General features: G+C 48.1%; 1 protein-coding gene across 1 annotated transcript in view; it reads left to right on the forward strand.

The window, feature by feature from the left end:
- LOC126525707 (transmembrane protein 114) overlaps window positions 1-23,775 on the forward strand; it is a 104,009-nt gene that overhangs the window by 49,883 nt on the left and 30,351 nt on the right. The window contains exon 2 of the mRNA XM_050173622.3: window positions 23,358-23,465. Within this exon, the coding sequence (XP_050029579.1) occupies window positions 23,358-23,465 (108 nt within the window). The remainder of the gene's footprint in view (window positions 1-23,357; window positions 23,466-23,775) is intronic.

The following is a 23,775-nucleotide window of genomic DNA, read 5'->3' on the forward strand; positions in this document are numbered from 1 at the left end:
CATCATTCCATTTTATGCAGTCCTACACGCTTGAAAAGGTTTGCACCTCTTGGGGCTTATCTTCTCCCACAACGATAATCTTCATCTGTCTTGCTTGCGTTTCCTTTATTGAAAACTCGGCGCTGGCTACTTTCCTGTCGAGAATGCTGTCACGCTGATAACGCGCGAGTCGTTCGCGACTTGGAAGTACCGAGCACGCGGCATTAAAGAAAGAAAATGCGAGCGAGATAGATAATTATTGCTGTGGGACAAGGTAAGCTCCAAAGATTGTACATCTTTTTGTATAGTACTCCCCGACGGAGTACGTGTACTTCGCTCGCGTCCAACCAGGGTGCGCGTACTCCACTGGAAGACGCAATAAACGTTTCTATAAACGTATAAGGGGTTCCAGCAAGTACGGACGCGAGCACGAGGAGAAACGTACAGGACAACGCTGGACAGGACAACGCTGGACAACCAGCGTTGTCCTGTCAGGTTCTTCTTGTGCTCGCGTCCGTACTTGCTGGAACCCCTTATACGTTCACCATGCACCAACTGGCCCTGCAAACCACACTACTAAACATGACTTTCTATAAGCGTTGCGGGCGCTCAAGAAGTCTCGGAATTATACGGGGGGCGAACAGTTGCTCCCTGTAAAAAGAAAAAAAAAGGGAAAAAGAAAGTATTCAAGGACACTCTCCGTCGGTGTACAAAACTCGTACATGGAGTTCGACAATGGGACTCACAATTACTCCCACAATGTATTGGTTTCCCTTTGTTAAACGAAGACTCTATATATAACTTCTTTGAGCTTATTAGTAAATAACTCTTCTGCAATGCACGCACAAAAGAGAGAGAGAGTCACGTTTACCGTAAGAAGACACAAAGACGAAAGAAGTTTCCGCAGCAGCTTCGCCTGGCGACGTGTGTTTTGACGGCGTCTGCGCAGGCTTAGTCAATTTCACTAAAGATTGACTGCACTATATTCCGAGAGAGCGAAATACTGCGTTTAGCATGTTTTAAAGAAGCTTTTACTGGGCCAAAGTGGTTCAAACGCACAAAAAAAATTTGGTATCGGTGGCGTCACACCGCCGTATCGCGGCTGAGAGTTTTCAGACTAACTGATCAGTCAAAACTGATGTAGCGTTTCTCTTTAGCGTCCCTTTAAAAAAAGAGCAGGGTAGTTTAACCCGGAAACTTCCAACTGCGGCCTCCCTTACAGCCCAAGGAGTAACTTCGACACGGCCAACACCGTCAATCAACGGAGTAGTGACACGTTGTATACACGTCGCAGGCACAAACTGTGGTGAACTGTCAGCTACTCACGTTAAGTTCCGTTTGAACGCACTGCTGCTCGCGCGGTATTTTACTTGGCGTTACACCAGACCTCTATACAGCGCTACACGTGTGTACACGTATGCCTCCCGACTTGATTGGCTCTCAGCTCGACCCCGTCTCCCGGTATAGCGAACTCCGTTGTGGTTGTTTTTTTCTGTGTGCGTAAGCGTCTACTTTCCCCATATAACTGCGCGTGCAGAACATGCAGCTCGCGCAAACGGTTGTGCGATGCGTACGCGGAAATAGAAAGCGCTTGATTCCGCCCCCGTCACTGGCCCCGGAAGTATGTCGGCACTGAGCACGTGAGCTCGTGCGGGATTGATAGATAGCCACAGCGGTGACAGCGGGTCAGAGATGAGAACGAGGAGGAAGAAAAAACAAGCAAAAAAAAAATCGTCGGTGTTTGCAGATTGCCGATGCGCCCTGGTGGCTTGGCGCATTATGGAGTTGTGCTGCTATATGCACGTAGTCGTGGGGTTCTTTCCCTGGCCAAGGCGGCCGCACTTCGATGGGAGAGAGAGAGAGAGAGAGAGAGAGAGAGAGAGAGAGAGAGAGAGAGAGAGAGAGAGAGAGAGAGGGCAAAACCGCTCGTGCACTTAGATTCGGGTGAACTCCAGGCGGTCAGAATCAACCCGAGAATTACCCCGCGACTTTCTTTTTTGTTGATGTTACAAATAGTGATGATGATGGTGGTAGCGGTGGTTGTGGAATTTAAAGAGATACTGAAGAAGCAACGCTAGCTAATCTGTACACGTCAAGCACGCTGTTGCGGTAGCAGAACGGACTGTTACCCTGAGAAAAGGTTTAACACATCAGGGTCGCAAGAACGAAAGGCGGGTGGCGTCACCAGTCCTCCGTGACGTCACGGATTTTAGACAGTGTCTATTCGTGTGCATAGATAAGTGTTTATCGGTAAACGAGGACGACAGTTGTATTCTAAATGAACGAACCACGTAAACCAAAGTTTTCGAGCAATTTCTTTAAAAGAAAACTTGTTGCTGAGCTAGTTGGTTCATGAGTTAAAAACAAAGGTTATGTCGCCATAATCTTTGTTATTTTTAAAGGCAGAAACAGTCCAAATACTCAGAAAACAACAAAATTGACAGTCACTTAAGTATGCTTACGTGATTTCAATGCGAAAGCATTATGACTTCTCTAATTGGTTACGTGGATGACACGTGGCGCCATGCATTGTCACGTGTCCTTTACAACTCTACCTTAATCCATCTTGCTCTGATTTGTACAATCTTTAATCCATTTTGCTCTAACTTATACCAACCTTAATTCACTTGAATTCACTTTCAATGACATTAGGTCACCTTACTCTAACTTATTCTAACTTTAGTTCCCTTTACTTCTCTCTAATGCACTTTAATTCGCATTAATTATCGATAAGTACGAATAATTAACGTTGCTATACCATTTACTATCTTCTGTATTACTGCTGACGTCGTACAAGACGCTGACGATGATTTGTGGTACCATCGCTTGATCACGCCGGACCTTCTGCTTCATGGAGCATCTGATGCTTTCGCATTGAAATGAAAGTACTCTAAGACAGCTGTTAACGACGGCTTGGAGTGGTCAGTAATGACCCGTAAAGTAGCGGCCGTGCAATACTTTAGAAATCCATAACGCAAAGGCTAGCGGTGTGCAAACATTCGAAACTTTCGAATAGCGAAACGAATAGGCTCCTATTCGATTCGAGTAGTCATTATTCAATAAATAGGAACGTTTTAGAATATTTCGCTACGGTAACTGCGCCCAAATAAGCATAAAATCGATGCAAAGGTACGGTAAATCGGAGCAAAAGTACCGTATACTATGCCCGCAGGCATAGTATAGACAGAAAGAGGACTTGCGTAGTGGAGCGGGCTATGTCCCTAGGTTGCCACACTTTACATTACTAATATATAAAAGGGGAGAGGGGTGCACTTTCGTATATCCTCTCGCCATAACTGGTGTCCAAAACATGGTAGCGATGTCGTCACCTCGTCACTTCCGTCGCTTGCTGTACGGCAAGGCATGGCCTTCGATATTGGTTTCCACTACTCGTTGGGGGGGGGGGGGGGAAGCAGGGGATGCAATTTGTACATCACCAGGGACGTATACGGAAAGTACATTAGCATTTTCTTTTTCCTTGAAAGTAACAGTGCCAAGGATCACATTGAATGATCCGGACCGTAAAATGCAACCGTGCTTCGAAATTTGAGCCATAACGGCGCAGCGGTAAGCCGCAACATCTGTGTCTGAGGATGTTTAGGGAAAAAAAACGTACGTCTCCCCGTACGTTACGTACATACAAGCTGTAATGGATCAATTTCTATCCCGCTGAGTGCCTCCCCTACCGTTCGCTCCAGCAGTAATAACGCAGCAATAGAAAGACAGGCTGCCCGTTACCCGGTGGCCGGTTCGATACCTCATCACGATCGCGGCTGCTGACCTCGTTGTTCACCGTTTGAGAGACACAGGCAGGCATGCACATCTCGTGCAGGCCACCAGTTTACTACAAGGCGCGTACCACGCGAGGCATCCGTCGGTCAAGGCAGAGAAGGGATGACGCGGAGTGGGGTAGGGGGGGGGGGGGGTGAGCCTCCCGTTGTCTGAGTTACGCGGTGCCTCACTGTGCACGCGCTTAGTCGTTGAGCGACGCCTCGTTCGTGACCGAATCGGCCGCGCGTAAGTGTATCGCGCCGCGGCCAAGCGCTCCGCTAATCGCTGCTGCTTGCTGCTCCATAACAGCAGCGCGACGCGGTCCGCTAGCTTCGGCCCTCGTCGAGTTCTATCGCCGCGTCCGCTATTATACGGGCGCGCACGAACCAACGTGAAACAGGCTCCAGGCTCCATGTGCTGAGCGTTCTCAAGACGTCTGCAAGACGTCCTGAAAACGCTACACCGAGGCAAGATGTCGAGGCAAAACAGGCTCCAGGCTCTAATTGCTGAGCGTTCTCAAGACGTCTGGAAGACGTCTTGAAAACGCTACACCGAGTCAAGACATCCTTTCTTTTAAAAAGGACGCCAAAGAGACAATATAATTTCAGTTGTTATCTGTAAATTACACTTCTAACAATATCAAATCAGCCGCTCCTGCTGTTGGAAAAGGCTTGGCCTGCAAGAAAAAAGACTCAAGAAACGAATGATACAGGTGGCGACGCTGTCTTGAAACACCCGCACTAGCTTGGCGTGACGTCATGGATTTTGACTGGGTCTGCTCAGGCCTAGTTAATTCCTTATTGGTAAGGATGGCCCACAGTGTAGTCTAAAACATGTGCAAAGGATGAATTTAGCAAGTTTCGAGCACATTTGCTTAGCCTCAACTGCACAACTGCAAATCGATACTTTGAAATTCTTGACGTCGCTGTGACTTCCGGGCGTTGGCGAAATTAAAGAAAGAAAAGAAAGTGGGACATTTACCTTCATTTTCTTGCGTAATAGTCAACCTATTACGGCGAAGTTAATCAAAATAGAGTTTAAAAAATACTTTATCAGCCTAAACTGATTAGGCGTTTGTATTTAGTGCCCCTTTAATGTGCACAACAGATAGGTATCCGAGAGACGACAGCCGCAACTGGGATTGTGAGTTCCATAGACCATATTCTGTAGAAGGACTTGTTGTAGGGTATGTATCTATACCCGTCGTTTTCATGCTGGCTAAACCACGGCGTCCGAGATTGCGACACAATCTCGGAGTCCATGGCCAAACCGCCGTATTTGCCGCCCCAGCAGGGGTGCAGTGCTAGATTTGCCTCTAGTAATTTTTTGCAGGAAAATCTGCGGCATCAACTTTCTAGGATGGCAGTTTTAACAGATGCGTGTACAAGCTTTCGAAAAAAAAAAGAACACAAGCGTGAGCGTTGGTCTCCAACCCTCAGTTGTCTGCGCTATGCTTGTTTGTGTTTGTTTACGAATACGTACCTTCGTACGAGAAACAGGGATTCGGAAAGCGGCATCCCTGAAACGCAGCTCGCGTGCTCGCGATGCAAATGCGATCGTCGGCGGCATCGCGAGCCTTCGTTTCGCGATGTTGATAGATGTAGCCGAAGTCTGTTTCGTACAAGCCACTCGTTAACGATGGCCCAGGGCGCCTGCATGTAGACTTACGGCGTACGGCCACTGTAACGAGTTGCCCTCTAATGGCGAAGTGCTATGTATGACCGTCCAGGTGCGAGGCAGGTCCGCCTTGCACACGACGCCGTCGTTCGTCGATCAAAATATTTTCCCCGCGCTAATGGGAATGCAGTCCTGTTCCGTGCGGAGTGTTATAGGCCGAAGCTGTAATTAGTGGAACGAGTTTTTTTTTAGGCATTCCTGGGCCTCCCGGTCGGTGTAGTAGTCTCTTTTTGTTCGTTTCTTTTTCGCCGCTTATGCGTACCGCAACGTTTGAGAGACGAACCGGTTGCTCTTCAAGCGGTCGATAATCATTCGAATCGGGGGTGCGCCTTATTCAACCGCAATGAAATTCTGGTATAACGAAGCAGCTGCTTATTATGAGCGAGTTGGAATGCCCCGTGGTAATAATGGCGACGCATTCGTTCGTGTAACGCCTTTGCAATATATATTTTTTTCTTTTACTCCATTATGAGCCGCGCTGATTTCTGTTCCGGAATCGCTAGGATTAACAATTTTCGCAAGTATACCAGCGTCCTATGGAACAGTGATATTGTTTAATTAGAAGTTGTAGTAGCGGCAGCAGCAGCAGCAGCATCAGTAGTAGTAGTAGTAGTAGTAGTAGTAGTAGTAGTAGTAGTAGTAGTAGTAGTAGTAGTAGTAGTAGTTGTCGTAGGTTGCTGCGGTGCCTTTTGCTGCTCCTCCTTCGTACTGCTAACTAAAGACTGCAACCGTTAAACAGCGGCATTAGTTCGTTCTGCTACTGTTACTACGCTGCTCAACTATTACTCGTAACTAAATACTGCCACATTTTGCTAGATCTACAAGCGCTACTAAACACCGCTTCTACCCTTACAATGGTATTGTCGGCTGTGCGGGATTAAGTCGCAAGCCCCGGACCGTTCCGTTTTTTGCACGCAACCACTGACTCATTCCTCAAGAAATTGGCTCGCGCTGCTACAATGCGAAATGGAGTCTCGGTTGCCGAAGCTGCCCCGGAGGGTTGATTGCTCTCTCTTGCTCGGTCGAAACTTGGTCGCGGTCCCTCTGGCGTGCACGTCGTATACGGCGCGCTCAGCCTGCTTTGCCTGTACACACTCGTGGCAGACTGCCCAGCACGTACGAATACGTGTATACTCGCGCACGCATGGTGTACGTGCTCAGTGAGCGCCAATGGGAGCGCAGTATTATGTTTCGCGCCTCCATCCATCGCCGACGGCTGTGCGCACGCAACTGGAAGTGTTAGCCGGCGCCGCGAGAGGCGCTTGCTAACACTCCCAGGTGTCTCCATCTAGTGGACGCACGCAAACGCCCACGGAGTAAGGAAATAAAACTAGGAGGGACGCCACGCGCAGCTGTCCAGTCGCGCTATCTTTGTTTTTTTTTTCTCGGAAAGTCGGCTCAACACGTGTCCTCCGAGACTCGTGCCTATTGACCCCGAATGTTTGGTTCCCGGTAGTTTTTAGTCGAGGCGCACTTGTCCGCCTGCCCCCCTGGAAGCCCTGTCACGGATCTGCCCGAGCACTAAAACCTACCGTGTGCATTGACGTGTCGATAACGTGTTGGGTCGACTCGTATGGATCCATATAAATGTGTGGCGCGATGTTTCCTTCGAGTTCTTTCCTTCCTCCGTCCAAATACCCAAGACAGAGGACGTATCGCTTTGCTTCGACTGTTGCGTACCGTTAGACGTACCGAAGAAATTGCCTTAACATCAAAACAGCTGTTACCAGTATTTAGAGGGACCCTACAAAAACAAAGCTCAAATCAATTTAGGCTGACAAAGTATTCTTCCGAAGCTCTAGTTTCGTTAACTTTGCGGAAAGAGGGTGATTACCAGAAAGACTACGAAGACCAAACTTGCGTTTCTTGAACTCGGCGCAGAAAGCTCAGTGCCGGTACGTAATTGTGACGTCACCAATTTCAAACTGTACTCTCGTATTTGGGCTGTTCTTGCGCAGTAAAAATTCGAGCAACTTGCCAAGTTCAGTCTTTGGCTCTTTTCTAGAATACAACGTAGTCCAAATTTATATATCGATAAAAAGGATGTTAACTAGACCCGAGCAGACGTGGTCAAAATTCATGACATCAGCGCGAGCTGGTTCTGGAACTTCACGATGGCGACGCCACCCGTCTCTTACGCATGCGAAGGGAGGGGGGGGGGGGTACCAAGCCTCTTTTCTCGGTAAGAGTGTCTGTTTTGGTAAAGCAGAAGCCTGACTTAACTGATGCAACTACACTTGTTTTTCAATGTTGTGTCCCTTTAAGGAAACAGCAGTGTGTGCTACCTTTAAAAATGTCAAGAAATAAATATTCAGTGGCGATTTAGCGGTAAATCCGCGAGACAAATGCGTCAGCATTACGTCGCATGTTTTAAAGGTACCTGACCCATGGTTTAAACCGCTGTTGTTCAGCAGCTCACTCGACACACTTCCTGTTTTCTTTACGGTGGTCCAGAGCAGACGACCGTCAGGTGCACTATATATATATATACCGTGTGACCGGCTTCCATACTTCACACACATACACTTTTTTTTTTTTACGCTGCTAATGGGAGAGCTCATTGTTATGCACATTTATGAGGGTTTCAGTGAAGGGATGCGCACCTCTGACCGCGCTGCACGCATTTGCGGCTGCCCGTTGTTGTAGCGCCCGCGAGGCGGTGGCGGCCGTCAAACAAGGTCACCCCGATTCCTGGCGAGCCGACGACCAAGCGATCCAGGGGGCGCCTCACTCGCTTCGTCCGTTCAGCCGCAGGCGACGACTACGAAAAAGCAGCTCACGAACGACGCGCTGAGAGCCCTTCCAGGGGAGAAAAGAAGAAGAGAAAAAAGTATATAAATATACCGTATTTGCTCGCACAATACTCACAACGCTCTTTTTTTTCCCCTTTAATTTCATTTCGGCATCTCGCGAGGGTGCGACTTCTTACAGGAGTGGCGGGCGTAGTGTGTATATATCCCCCAATATCTGCGGACGAGACGTCGCGATGGAATGATCCGCAGAATGAGGCATACATTGGCTACGCGCTATGTACGCGAATGATTGGAGATTTCGGCGCCAACCGACCGAATTCCGATGCTTCTTTCACCGCTCGACTCGCTCTCATATGTCGCTCCCGTTGTCAACGAAGCTTCACAATTAATGAGAGCGTAATAAACGGGGACAGAGACAGGCGCGAGAACGGTAGTAAGACAAGGCGCGTAGTAGTTGTAAGAAGTAGTAGTAGTAGTAGTAGTAGTAGTAGTAGTAGTAGTAGTAGTAGTAGTAGTAGTAGTAGTAGTGGTGGTGGTGGTGGTCGTAGCCTGCAGAGTAGCGTAATGTGTCGTTGTACGAACTATATTGCATCAGCATTGGCGCCAGCGCAACAAACATTCACGCAGAATGATGCAAGAGCGACAGGAATAGCTCGCTGACTAACAACTGACGAATTTTTCCGTTGTCGCTGTTCTTTTTATATAGCTGACGTGCCACTGCCCGGCGTATGTTCGTCGCCAAACACTTAAGAAGCAACGTAAGAAAAATAGGGAAGAGGACTCTTGCGCACAGAATCGCTTCACTCTAGGCGCCTTGTGCCATAATAATAATAGAAAAAAAGAGCACCGTCGAAAATAGACTCATTCAAAATGTGTCGCGTACACCTTGAAACACTTCTTGTTGGAACTGCGTTGCAAGTTTGAATAATGTGCGAAAAGTGTTTTAGTAAAACAAGTTGGAATGTAGACCAGGCGAGCGGGTGCTTTGCTCTCGCGGCTTCAATATGTCTTCATGTGGTGGGTCCACCTCAATTTATTTTATTTCTTCATGAATATATATATATATATATATTCATGAATGTCAAGTGGTGGGTGCTTTCCAAGTATGCTAGTCATGAATTAGTTGATATTCTCATATCTGTGCCTTCCTGTAGAGAGTTGTCGCATGGAGTCCACGTTGTGCAAAACTCGCTGAAGAATTGCCAATTGTCAATTTGTCCTGCAGCTGTACACTCTTCACAATACCAAAGGTGCGACAAATGTGGCGAAACTAAGTTTTCAATCGACATAATTAACAGGCACCCAAAGGGGGACAGAAATGTTTGCAGAATCGCGAATAAATTCGTCAGCTGATAGTCAGCGTCGTGTTCCTGTCGTTCGTGACTCGTTTCTCCGTCCCCGTTTGTCGCCGCTATTGTTAACTATGAACAACATCGTTAACTACCCCATGTTAACTGCATCTCAACTGCGACGTTAACTACAACTCGTTAACTAGGAGTTACAGCAGCGAGAGAACCAACTAACTAGCCCTGTTTAACCATTCCCAACGAAACTTAACTGCTATATATATGCCTCATCGGCACACTCCCAAATGTGGTCGTGTTCGGTGCTGTCATGCATGATGTTATTCCAGCAATAAAAAAAAAAACACATTCTGCAATGGCATCGACCGATACCATGCTATACAACGACATGCGTTCGAAATCCAATTGGTTAGGTAGCTATGCGTAGGTTTGCGTCAGTAGCAGTCTCGTCTGCAAAGCTGTCAACTTGCTGCGCGTGCTTTCAGTAGATTTGCAATACATTTATTACCGCAATGTTCAATATTTGAGCAAGTACAAGAAATTAGTACGGTAGGGTTGGCCCAAAGTTAAAAGAAACTGTCAGGGGGGACACCCTAATCAATAATTATAAATATTAACACGCAGCAATTATTCGCTTGCAGACATCATACATCATTTAAACAAAACATTTTTATACAACGAAGTGTAGGACTATATACAGGAGAAAAAAATTTTGCAGAATAGGGGTGTGGACTCGGTCTCACTCGTGCGCTAGCACTTGCTTGAGGAACTATACGCGTCTCTCAGTGTCCTTCATATGCTCTCTTTCGTGGCTTCCTTTAATAGTGTGCGCAACTTCGTGAATGTGCGTGATATTAGATGTTCTTCGGCGTTTTTCCAACGTTTGTAGCGCTTTTAGTTTTCTTTGCCTGCGTGCGGAGATCCAGCAGCCGGCGGTACACTACAATTCCAGATAAGTTCCACGAAGTGGAACGTTTTCTTGCGGATATGCTTCTCGTAGCTGGTGGAACCTATGTATACGTTCGACGAGATTATGATGTTCCACTTAGTGCAGCATATGTGGAACGATATTGAGGATGATATTACAGAGTGTAATAGCGGCAAGAAGCTCGACCGAAGAGCCGACGCTGAATGACATGTTCTTCTAGTAAGTGGAGCATTTTTTTTTTTTTTTTGCAAATGTGTGACTTATTGAATCTACCTCGATTGTGATTAAGTTATCAGAAACGGCGCCATCTCTCCTTTTAAATTGATATCAATAAAAACAAATCGAATCCTTGGTGAATTTTTTTTTTAATCCCCAGGCTTTAGACGCCTAAAGCCGGGGTGTGGGTTTTGTACGAGTAAACACGGTACTCCGCACCTCGCGGGCGACCGAGACATTCGAGCGGCCCGGTTTAGAGAAGGAATTTCCCTTTGGGTTTCTTTTTTTTTTTTACCTTACCTTTTATTTTTCGTTTCTCCTACTTCCTCTTTTCTCCGTAGTTAACCCTGAAGGGACGTTTTCGTCCGCACTACAGCCGAAGCCGCATCTCCTCCGTTTTGTAGACCGGCCGCCTTCTCGCTCGGGCCGCTGGATCTGATGTCCAGCCAGCATCTCTGATGACTGGCGCCTAACGGCATCTCCACCCCCCCCCCCCCCTCACCCCCAACGCCATTTTTTTTTTCTTTTAAGGATGCTTACTTCGTTCTATCTTTTCCTCGAGAAACTTTACGTCGCCTTTATGCGCGCGCCGCATTCCGTGTTTCCTCCCCTCACGGATTCGAGCTGTTTTCCCGAGCTCTTCTCGTTTTTCGCATTCCTCGCTTAAGCATTGTGACCGCGAACAAGAGACAGGTGTGCGTTCTATTTTCATATTTGTTCTTTATTTGCGTTTCCTTTGTTTATTCTTTTTTGTTTTGCGTCGAATACTTTTCCATAGCGTGGCATTCCTCCTTCACAATGCGGTGTATGTATATATATATATATATATATATATATACACACACACACATATATATATATATATATATATATATATATATATATATATATATATATCATTTGTTTTCTTTGGAAATTAGAAGACATAGGTAATGTTCAATAGCCTGCCAAGGGAACACGAATTCAGGATGGCAAGTAAGCCTCCTGGAGTTTGTACAGAAGTGCGGGTTTATCTAGGTCAATTTACTCAAAAGGAACCCTATAGTCATGAGAATGAAATTTTTCGAACAATAAAAACGGGTTGGAATGCATACGGCAGGCATCAACAAATCCTGACTGGGAGCTCACCACTGTCCATTGAAACAAAAAGTGTACAATTCTGCCGGTGTCAATCTACGGGGCAGCAACTTCGAGGTTAAGAACGAAGCTCGAGAACAAGTTAAGGACCGCGCAAAGAGCGATAGAACGAAAAATGTTAGGCGTGACGTTAGGAGACAGGAAAAGGGCGCTGAGGATATCAGCGAGCAAACGCGGATAGCCAATATTCAATATATAGTTGACATTAAAGAGGGAAAAAAAATGGAGCTGCACAGGCCATGTAATGCGTATAGGGCGGACAACCTATGGGCCATTAGAGTTACAGAATGGGTGCCAAGACAAGGGAAGCGCAGTCGAGGACCGCAGAAGGCTAGGTGGGGCGATGAAATTAAGAAATTCGCAGGCGAATGTTGGGACCGGCTAGTGCAAGAGAAGGGTAATTGGAGATCGCTGCAGGAGATGCCTTTGTCCTGCAGTGGACATTTAAAAAGAAAGCTGCGGCTGATGATGATGGTGATGATGAAGGTACCGTACTACTCAGTAATTTGACAGCGTGGTGTACTTGGGCAAGGCACGAGTTCACGAACTTCGATTCCTCTCCGCGCTGGTCGCATTGCAAGGACGGCGGAATGCAAGAAAAAGAGAGACATAGAAAAAAAAAAAAAAAAAAAGAATAACGCCCGCGTCATTTGCTAAAATTACGTTCACATTAAGGGATTGCAGTTAATTGGTCAAAAATTGATCCGGAACCTTTCTCTACCACGTGGCTTATATAGCGTGCACCTAAATCTAAGTACACGGGCGTTTTCGCATTTCGCCCCCATCGAAATGCGGCCGCCGTGGCCGGGATTCGATCCCGCCGACCTCGTGCTCAGTAGCCCAACACCATAGCCACAGAGCAATCGCGGCGGGTGGTTTATTACAAGCCAGCGTGAGAGTGACGAGAGGTATTCCGCGCCGCAAAAGCCTTCGACCCAATTCTTATATCGTATAGTGTTCTGCGCCTCTTTTGTGTGCGTTTTGCTCGCTTCTGAGCTATAGCCACGAACGCGAAAGTGCGCGTCGGGCGGCGAAAATACGTGGCGGCCTTGAAAAAAATTGCAAGGGGTGGTTGGCCCTTTCTCCGAAATGCCTCAGCACCTAAAAAAAGCCGTCAATGTTGGCATCACTGGAACGGTTGGCTGCCGCATGCATATATATACCTTACTTTCTCACCCCTTGGTTCTTTATGGACTGCTGATCTTCCTCAAGACTGCGCATGGAACAAGGCGCTGTGCGGGAAGGTCCTGTATTACGACCGCAATAAAAGCGCGCGTTCACCCCGTTGAGGATGCGATTATTCGGCGAAAGCTTTTTTTTTTTCTTTTTTTTTCCTATACTGCCAGTGACCGCGCCTGCGTGGCGGACCTGTATGCACGCGCATAGTTTAACCGGCTTTATGAGTCGAGACCGAGAAACTTGGCGATTTCTTGAGCTTCCTCGTAGAGTGATTCTTTAGCGCGTGGGCACAATGCATAAAAGAAAGGGGGGGGGAAGCGAGGGGGGGAGTGCTAAGGGGTTAGTTGGCTTGCTGCTGGATCTCACTGAGCTCGTTGAAAGCTCAAGACCGACCACCACAAGGTCCATATATATACGTGCAGTGCATTTTGCTTCGCGGTCGGGTGTGTTAGGAACGCCGACGACTATGGCACTTTTATTGCGACAGCGATTGTACGGTCAATCGAGGCTCGCCATTGCCGACGGCGTGCTGTCCCAGGCGAGACTGCGCATGCGCCGTCCGTGTGGTGCCCAGCCCGCCGAGCCCTCTGTAGACGAGTGGGCCTGTAGCGACGAGTGGGTCTGATTGCGGTTTTAGAGGTCACGTGATCTGCCGCGGACGGACCGCGGAAGCATATACCACGCGCTCTGACGTGACTATTGGTCCCCGTAACGTGACGATCACGTGATGGGCCGACTCGTTTGGCTTCATTCGCGTTGCGCAATGCTACTCTCTCTCTCTCTCTCTCCCTTGTGTGTGTGCGTGCGTGCGTGCGTGCGTGTGTGTTTCTCCTCGCTCCGCTTCTACACACACTCGGGCCGGTGATACAGAGCCGAGCGGAGGGTGGAGCTTGGTTGCCGTTGGCTCCTTTTTTTAGCCTCCGCGCGCTATATTGGCGTAACACACGTGTACATGTACCTACAGTGAGTGATCGTTCGAAAAGCGGGTCACCCGCCTGGTTTTCTGTCCGCGACTTCCTTCCTCATCAATGACCGTCGAAGAGCTTCTATAGCTACGCCGATCCGCGGAAAGTGCGAGCACCGTAAATCCTCGGCGTCTTTTCCCGCGCTCTGTGCACATGTGTACAGGGTGTGCCCCCCCTCCCTCTCCACCCATTTGGACGAACTTCCACTGTTCTGATTTCCTTCGGTCGGGCTGCTGCACCTGTACAGACTCGCTGCATATGGGCATGTACGCATGCAGTATATATATATATATATATATATATATATATATATATATATATATATATATATATATATATATACACATCGCACGTGAGACGGTAGGGGGCGTGCCAGTGCACTATACGCATAGAATGTATACGACGACCCGAGGCTCAACAGTTGAAACATTTTATTTTTTCCGGCATGCGCTTTTAGTGGAGAGGCACAAGCGTGGCTTAAGGGGGGGGGGGGGGGACAAAGCAATAAGAGCAACGTCTGTAGCGCACAAAAGGCATACAAGATGACTGCGAGAGCGTCTAGATCCATAGCACGTATGACTTAGTCGATGATCCGTTGCAAAAAAGAGGTGACATCAACGGGCGAGTACAATATCAATACGGAAAGTGCCAGTGATTTGCGACCATACAGCATCAATATGATGACTCCATGCTGTACCCGCCGCCTAGCTGAAAGAATGAATCCAGATTTTCCAGATTCCAGAAGAAATTGAGAAGGAAGAAAAAGAAAAAGAAAGGGAGTGCGGGGTAGGTCGTGTGGGTAGGAAAGGAGACCTGCTTGTACGCCAAGATCCCGCATGGGCAGGTAAGGGCGCTAATTTAGGCTTGATTTAGTGACAGCAGCGGTGAAATTAATGTCCAGTGTGGAATATATTTTCTTCCGGCATGTGCTCCCGACTTATAGTCATTCCAATACTCTTGGCGTTTATCCCCGCATACGAACGTTTGATGTACAGGCTCGGTGAAACACGCATATACCATACCGCCAACACGCATGACGCAAAGGAACTCGGAAAACAAGAGCGTGTCGGCCTCCGTGTCTCTTCTCTCTTGCGTGCTGTTCTTTGCATGGCGCTGCATTTTTTCATCACGCGCATGCTTCCACATCGGTAGCTTGACCGGAAGACGACAGCTCCGACGTATAGTTCTGTCCTGTTTCCGTTTCTTTAGATCAAATTTTCTATTCTGTTCTTCAAACACGACAGCACTGAGACAAAGCCCGCTTTTGCCCTTGCACGTTTCTTCACGTCTTGAAAGCGCCTCGTGCAGCAAGATTCAGTTGTCCAATCCATATCATGTAGCTAGCCACAATACGTCCACAAATTACGAAGACGAGGACATAGTGGTTATAGTGTATTCAGCTTGCGCGCTGGTTTTTATTTATTTATTGTGGACTGGAAGTGTTGGCGACGTGTATATAGGATATCTTCTCCACAACGTTGAATTATCATATAGATGAATGTGGACGAGGACAGTTGACTTGCCGCCCAGGTGGGAAAGACAGTGAAACCCTTCAGGCTATTTATCAATATACTCTGCGGCGCACGTGCAACGCATTTCGGTAATACGGGAGGTTGTGGGTTCGCCTCTCACCGGTGGCTAGTTGTTTTATTCGTCCACTTTCATTTTCCTTTAGCTTTGCGTTTCTGCACTTTTGAAATGAGTGCCCCCCAGGCTTTCTTTGGATTCGTTGTCTGCCGACTTGAAACGGTTGCGTCTAACAAAACTTGAGCCCCTCGTTTCCTTAACCAGCTTCGCTAAATTTAGCTTGGACACCTTATATATCTCACAACGGCATCCGTGGACCTTGAGAACTGCGCTGCATGAATCGCCCACTGTTTGTGTAACCGAAAGCCGAGGGAAAAAAATCATAACAGAATGGATTCGGATTGTTCCGGTTCGTGAAGAGAAAACTCCTCAACCACATCCGAGAAGATCGTCACGCTCCCAGGAGGCGCGAACTTGACAGGTTCGCGAACTTCGCAGTTGATACAGACCAGCGTACTGGTCGGGCGGACGTCACGGAGACAGGGAGGCGTTATACACGTCTCGCCAGACACGTCTGATCCAAGTCCTGTGAGCCTGTCTTCCTCTAGTCATTTCTTTTTTTGTTTCTTAAGTAATCCTTTTATTGTAACCATCACACGGTACCAGGTTCTCGCCGCAATCTCTCGCCCCCGTGCTACTTGCACGCCGTTTGCCCTTTCAATTTCGTTTTCTTTTTTCTTTCACTGACACGGATGTCTTCCACGATCGTTACGAACCAAAAAACAGCGAAGAGAAAAAAAAAAAAGAAAAGGGAATGACGCGTTATAGAGGCAAGGAAGAATGGACAGAACTTTCTCCGCGACTCCTAACAAGACTCGGACGCATCTGACGAGACAGCGGACATCCCTCGACCCCCCCTCCCCCCCCCCCCCCCCCTTTCGGGGTCGCGCTTCTAAGCAGCTCTTGTCCAGTCGGCATTTAGGCCACAAAAGAAATCGCTATATACACAGACTATACTCACCCATGCGCCTGCTCCGCCCTGTCACATAACTGCGATGCTCGCCTGCGCAAAGCACTCTACGCGTAACCGCACGACACAACGAGCGCAGGAATAACGCGACGTAACAATGAACTAAGCGACAAGTCAGCCGCCATCAGGAGTGATTAAGTTCCCCGCGCTCTTCGAAAAAGCACTTCTCTCGCTCTCCCCACAAAGACGTAATTCTGCGACCCAGTGTCCGCGTACACGCTTCGATGCGGAGATGGCGCTGAAAGACACGTGGACTCAAGCTTTCTTTTCCTGCCGCTGCCCTTTTCTCTTGTGTTAGACCAGTTTCGAACCGTTTTGGTCTGTTTTTCGTTGTTTCGTCGTCTGCTGTGGCGTATACCCTAGAACCGGCACATTGCGCCGTCCGTCCGTCTGTTGTATTCGTCGTCTGCTCAGCGGTGCTTCTTTTTTTCTCGCGCGTCGTCTGCTATAGTATAAGCTCTGCACGCCGCGCGCCTGGCTCTTCTTCATTCAGGCGAAGAAGCGAGGCCACCGCGTCATATAATAACGGGCCTGGCGGCGGAGCCCAGTACACGTTTCAGAGTGGGAGCCCGGTCAGAAACGACAGGGCGACAAACAATAAATAAGGGGAGAAATAAAAAAGAAAGGGAGCTCTCGGCATGAAAGAGACCCCTTCCTTGGGCGAAGTAACGTCGGTGGCGGTGGTGTGCCGTTCCATTGTCCTTGGTGCTAGTTTCATTCTCGGTCTGTGCCTCGCGGGGCTGTTGTGCGCGCAGCGACGCGTGCAGTTTCACCAGCGCCGTGGCGCTCACTTACGGCATCTCACGCGAGACGAAGTGGCTGAGGAGGGGCGACACAAAGAAAGGGAAAGAGAACGCGTGCGAAGCCGCGCTAAGCCTAACCCTTTGTCTCTCCCCCTCTCATCTTTCATTGCTATTAGCACCATGTTTGTTTGATTTTGTATGTGTGTGTGTGTGTGTGTGTGTTTACGTTTTACTTTCTCAAAAGGGGGCTTGAGTGGAGGGGGAGAGGCGTTTCTCTTCTACCTTACATAGTCTTGACTATACATTTATGTTGTTCTTGCCTGGTTCTTTTTTATATTTTTCCTTCTGAAAAGGAAATATGGCGGTGCGGCTAAGTCCATTCCCGCTTTCAAAGTTGCTTCGTTGCTCCGTAATTTCATTCCCATCTGTGTGTGTGCGAGAGTGTTTCTCTTCTGGAAACCCCATTTCCAGCGGCCCTGTATTTCGGCATTTTCAAGAGCAAATGTGTGGCCTCCTGCGTGCTCAGTACATAAGCATGCCGCGTTTTCTGGGTGTTTATATATAGACACGCAGACGTCGGGGCTAAAGACAAGAAGGACGAAGGGGGTGATAACGAAAACAAAAATACGGTAAAGAAAGAAAAAAGGCGAGATGCATGACCGTGTGGAGTGGATGCAGAAACCATTTTGGAGAGATCGTCTGCTTTTTCGGGCCGCCTGGTCCGTGGGGGAAAAAATAGGATACGGCGTCGTCTGCATTTAAAAGCCGTCTGCTCGCTCGAACACAACCGAAGTGAACCCTACAGACGTTTGAAGAGGCGAAAATTACATAGGAGTGGAGCTTGCGTTTGTGCGGGGGTGTGTATGAAGAGAGAAAAAGAGAGAAGAAAGAAAAGTCGGAATGACCGTGCCAATACACACACACAAAAAAAGAAAGTCCGGTTCTGTGTTTTTAGACGTTGTACTGGCGCGCTCCGTAAAGGGGTTGAATTCCTGCGGTCTCTACTATTTACTTTTGTTTTTCGCACGCTGGGCTCAAGAAACGGTGAATTTAAGTGCAAGGGCTTTCGGGCCAACCTCTTTGCTTGATGACCAAGTGCGGGCGATCGCTTACGCGGCCAGGGTGTTATTCGTTCCGTTTAGAAGACTATATTCTGCAGATTCAGGCATGCGTGCATAGCTGTGAACAGCAAAGCGATAGAGTGCGGGCGATTCTCCTAAAAGCGTGGGCAATTTTGCAGATTGCCGGTTGCCTTATCGTCCCTTCCGAGTGAGATGAACTCCCACTACTTACTGCCTCATATGTGTAGGAGGCATCCATTGTCTCACAAACGTGGCTTTGACGCTTTTCGTTTATCGTTGCGCGAATGCATAAAAAATTTGGAGGACACTTAAGCTTTGCCTTTAAGAGTGGAACGCCAAAGCGTTCAAAGACCCCTTACTGTTTTTCATACTTTCCGGCAACTGCCGCTTAAGTAACCGTAACGTTTACCGGGAAACTTTGGCTGCGAACGCCATGCACGAAGGTGAGCTTTCTGGTAGAAACGCGGCCGCTTGCGTGGGTCCATCTCCCGTTATTGTTTCGCATTTTTAATATATCAGTCTGAGAAGAGCTAACATAAAGGACATGCGCTGTCGTTTTTTTTTTTTTTTTCATTACATTTGTTTGGGGGCTGCCGTTCTCAATATTCCGAGGAATAACTTTGTAAACAGTGAAAGACAAAGTTTGAGCAGCTTTTGCGATATAGAAGTGGTTGAGTATGCGTGGTTCGGAACTTGGTTCGAAATTCTTTTTGTCGTAGCGACGACCAACGCCAACGCTGGGTTTGCTGCGACGCGGGCTCCTTAACGCTATCGCGTTAATATTTGCTTTTGTTCTTCATCATCATCAAATTTAAGTCCACTACCGGAGAAAGATGTGTCCCAGTGACCTCTAATTGCGCAGAGCTTTGCTCCGTCAGCTGACCCTATCATATTCCCGCAAGTTCAATTATTTCGTGGCACCGCCTAGTTCTTTGCCGACCTCAATTGCAGTTACATTCCCTTGGCACCCGCTATGCTGCTTTAATAGACTACTGGTTACCTGCTCGGTGTAATACGTGTAGTCTGCCTAACTCTAGTTTTTCACCTTAACCTCAACTAAAATATGATTGCGTTAGTTATAATTTTTTTTAAATATCAGGTCAATGTGTGGGCGGGAGCTTATAGGAATTCGTCAGCGATGATTGGACACTCGGTTGATGCTTCCATCGCATAGTTTCGTTTTCTGACAATTTGTCCTTGGACGAGTGCCCAGGAATAAACAGTCCATGAATATAGACTAATTCAGTGTTGTTGCTTATTGCACATTTATCTACTGCTGACGCTGTAAAAAATAGAGAGAAAGAAATCAGAAATGAAAATTTAATCTTGGCGCAGTCCAATCTTGAAGCGAACCGAAGGAAGAACGGAAAAGCATCTTCGGTTTGCCATGTGTGTTGCTGCCATTTCAACTAGGATATGCCTGAATTAGGTTGTAGAAATTTCTAATTCGCGTCGAGCACCGGCGCGACATATCGGAGTCCGTCAGAAACAGCCTAAAAGTTCGGGCCAAACGATTCCATCGCATTGTTTCGTTTTCTGACATCTCGTCGTTCAACGATATTGTTAGAATACTTCACCGGTCTAGACTAATTTACTGCACTTATTTGTTGTCCCTTCAACGGCTGACTCTAAGAAAAGAAAGAGAGAGATAGAGAGAGAGAAAGAAAAAGACACAGAAAACAGAAATGAGATATTGCCGCAGAGTTTACGGAAGTAGATCACTGCAACAACAAGAACGCATCCGCGGGTTGCCGCGTACGTAACTGCCATTTCCGGCGACTGCGCTTGCGTCATTTTCCGAGACGATAATGGACGGCCGTGACTTCACAGCTATGAGGCGGATGATGTTCCGAGGCGGGAAGAAGCGCTACCTAGCCGGAGTTCAAGAGCGTGACCCCCCCCCCCCTCCCTCCCTCTCACTCCACGCCTGACTGGGCGGTTTGCCCGTGCATCTATAGGCCCAATCGTCGTGCGTCGTCGCTACACCCGAATCTCACTCGATTTGCCACTGGAAGCGAGCACGATCCGACTTCGAAACCTTACGTGCAACTTGCAAAGGATCTTACGTAACTTCGAGGTTTTCGTAAAACCGGTTAGCCACGTGTATGCGTTGCTGCTAAAGGCATCGTCCGTAGAAGCGCGAGTAATCGATTGTTGTTTGCACGGGACTGCAAGAAACCCCGAAGCGCCGACCTTGATTTACTTCGCAACTTCCTTTTTTTTTAAGCGAACTTTATCTTTAAGGACGCTTTTTCGTACGTGCGCCAAGCTTTGCATGTGTGTGCGCAACGTGTCTGCAGTGAGGAGCACGGCCCGGCGGGAGACACAAAATTTTTACCTCGACATGATCACGTGTCGGCCCGACTCTCTCTCTCTGGCTTCAATTTTGTCGTGTTGCCCGCGCTCTCTCCTGCACTTCTTTCCTAGCTCCGCGGGGATGCATCAGGCGCTTCCATTGTAACCTATATATGGCTCAGCCCAGTGCAGCGCGAAAAAAAAAAAAAAAAGCTGCCTGCTTTTGCACAAGCAAGGACTTCCGGGTCACACGACTCCTCCCCGTCCCGCCGCCCCGGTATGCGACAAACACGCTGCGGGCCCTTGGACCAACAGCGGGGTTACCGCGAATACTAATATAGCGCCGAAGGGGGCGTGTGTGTGTGTGCTCGCACCGCTGCGTCGAAGGTTGCTCGCTGCGGGCGTTCACGGGCGTGCGAACTACGCTGTTCGCGCGGGCCACACTGCGCGTGGACACGCCTTATTAAACACGACTCGAGGGTCCCATTGTGCCGCGTAGGGCTCGCCGCTCTCTCTCCAGCACGAGGTGGCACCGCTGGCGCGTGCAGAAGAAAAAGTGACTACAAACAGTAGTCGGGTCCAGTACACTATATAGGCGAGAGTTTTGTTTGGTCGTTCCACTTGCAGCGCCTTCGCCGCGGGCCATTGCGTGATTCCTACGATCGACGCGAAAATTGGGCGGAATATTTTTGGTCGGCGGATGGGATGGATGCATTGGGTAGGTTAGCTAGCGTAGGTTGAATGAAAGGTGAACGTATTGTATTGGCTTAATTAGGTTAGATGGGAGGCGGGGGTGGATGGAATGGACTGATGGATTGTGTTGGACGGTAAACGGATGGGATGGTTTATATTAAATGAAGGGTGGAGGATTAGAATTGGACAGATGAATATGAGGGTACTGGGACGGATTGGGCTGATGAATCGGATTGATAAATAGGACGATAAACGAATGGGACGCATGAGATTGAGCGAAGAGCGCAGTATTTGAACTGAACGTATTAATTGGTTGGGTGGATTAGGATGCATGGATGAAGGGTGGACGGACGGGCGGATTTTATTACCATCCTCTTTAAAACAGATTTGTCGCTCATGCCAGAAAGCTGGTTGTGTTTTAATTACCTTTCTGTTTATTATTGGCCCATGCGTGGTTCGTGTTGTTAACAAACTGTCGAATTTCGAAGAACTTGACCGCCCAAAAAGGAGCAATATTCATTTCACATGTGTGTTTCGCCGTACTAACGTTTCAGAATTTTAATGAACTAGTTCAGTTTGACGTCAAACGGAACTCCATATCTCTTGTCTTACCACAAGCTTTTCTATATGTAGGATACGATCTCTACAATGCGAACTGCTACAAGTAACGATAATAATGATAATGAAGAATAAAAAAAGGGAAATGAGGTTCGACAAACTCTAGAACATTTGTATAATTAGACGTGATCGTGTTGGTGGTGGTGTTGTTGCTACATGCGTAGCTAGTAGACTGTATGGTAGGCTAGGCCGGCATTTGCTTCGCCTGAGCGTCTCTTTCCGTGCCACCAAAAATATCTGTCACCGTGAGTGGATCAGTAAAGTTTCGCAAAAAAAAAAAAAAAATGAGTAGAATGCACGGTATACTCACCATGTGTGCATTGTGCTTCTAAGTTGTCATTCGTTATCTGACCCCGCGAGTGTCGCCAGACCTTACCCCTGGGCTAGAGGCTGCACCGACTGGGCCCGGGTCAGGAATCTGAAGAATCACCCAAGTGCAATTCAGAAGAGAGTTGAAAAAGAAAGAAAGAAAGAAAACTGGGAACTTGTAGGTAACTGAGGGGTGGCAGAGCGCGTTGTTCGGTTGTGTATAGACGTTCGCTGAGAGAACTTCGTGTCACTGCGTTTGTTTAAAGATTCAGGAGTTTGTAGTGATTGCTTCCAGTACCACAGGCGCGCTGTTTGTAGTAGTAGAGACTTTTAGCGTGTCCGGTATTCCGGCAAGCGCGGGCGGTTTGCCGGTTTAGCGGGGGCGTGAACGTGAGCGGCCAGATTGGTGGCGCCGGCTGGTGGCGCAAAGCTCAACCACACAAACACAAAACTAATTGCTATATTCTGCTTAGCTGTTGGTGTAAATTTTCGACAGTGACGTAGTCGTGTTCCCAATTACGCCGCTGCCAAAAATTCGCACCGCTAGCGAAGCAGGGCATAGTGGGTTACTGCAGTTTTAGCTCTGTGTTTGTCTGGTTGAACTCTACGCTACCAGGCGGCTGCACCGCTCTGGCCGCTCACGTTTACGCCCCCGCAAATCCGGCATTCCGCCCAAACCGCTCCCGTTTAGCGGAATAGCGGACACGCTAAAAGTCTCTAGTAGAGAGTTTTAGCCTGTCGGTAAACCGGTTACCGTTTTCGGGATACCGGATGACCGGTATACCGGATAGGTGTGCGGCAGCCCCAACGCTGCTACCGACACCCCGTGACGCATGTTTTAATTAGATAGCGCAGAAAGCTAACACCGCAGTGGCTGTCATGCTCTAGAAACGGTTTGAGGCGCAAAATAAGACACGACGGACTTAGAATGGACAGGAACAGTCTTCGTCCGTTCTTAGTCTTAGTCCGGAAGTTTTTTTAGTCCCTGTCTTATTCCGCGCCTCAAACGGTTTCTAGCCCTTGTACCAACTAGCCCGACAGCAGAGGTTATTATAAGCCGTCATATTTTGCTGAACTGATTTCACATTCCGAAACCATCTCACGCATTCTTCAGTGGATATAACGGGTTGTTCTTGTCCCCTCTTTTGCAGTGGAGACCTTCATGTCCCCAGTGCAGACGGACTGCGTCAACGTCAACTACTACATACCCGAGAACGAGGAGTCTGACGGATTCTCCGAGCAGCGCTGGGAGCGACTCCGTGAGTTTTAAATGCATTTCACCCACTAAATAAAGAATCCTATACTAGGGATTTAGCATTCAACAAAAAGGGCGGGGGCTGGTGGGGGGGGGGGGGGGCATTCTGTAAGTGCCCGCCTAGTAGACATGTCCGTTGTGTCTGCTGCTGAAGTGCTGATTTGATGGGGGCGCCCGTCTCCTTCTTACATGTATACCCCAGCCCAGCCAATCAGAACTTCAGCGGCAGACGAAATGGACATGTCCACTATAGGTGACCACTTACAGAATTCCCCCAGATATGCCTTCGCGCGAGTGCACAAATTAAGTTAGAA

This window comes from Dermacentor andersoni, chromosome 8, assembly GCF_023375885.2.
Source record: "Dermacentor andersoni chromosome 8, qqDerAnde1_hic_scaffold, whole genome shotgun sequence".
In the NCBI taxonomy this organism is placed as follows: Eukaryota; Metazoa; Arthropoda; class Arachnida; order Ixodida; family Ixodidae; genus Dermacentor; species Dermacentor andersoni.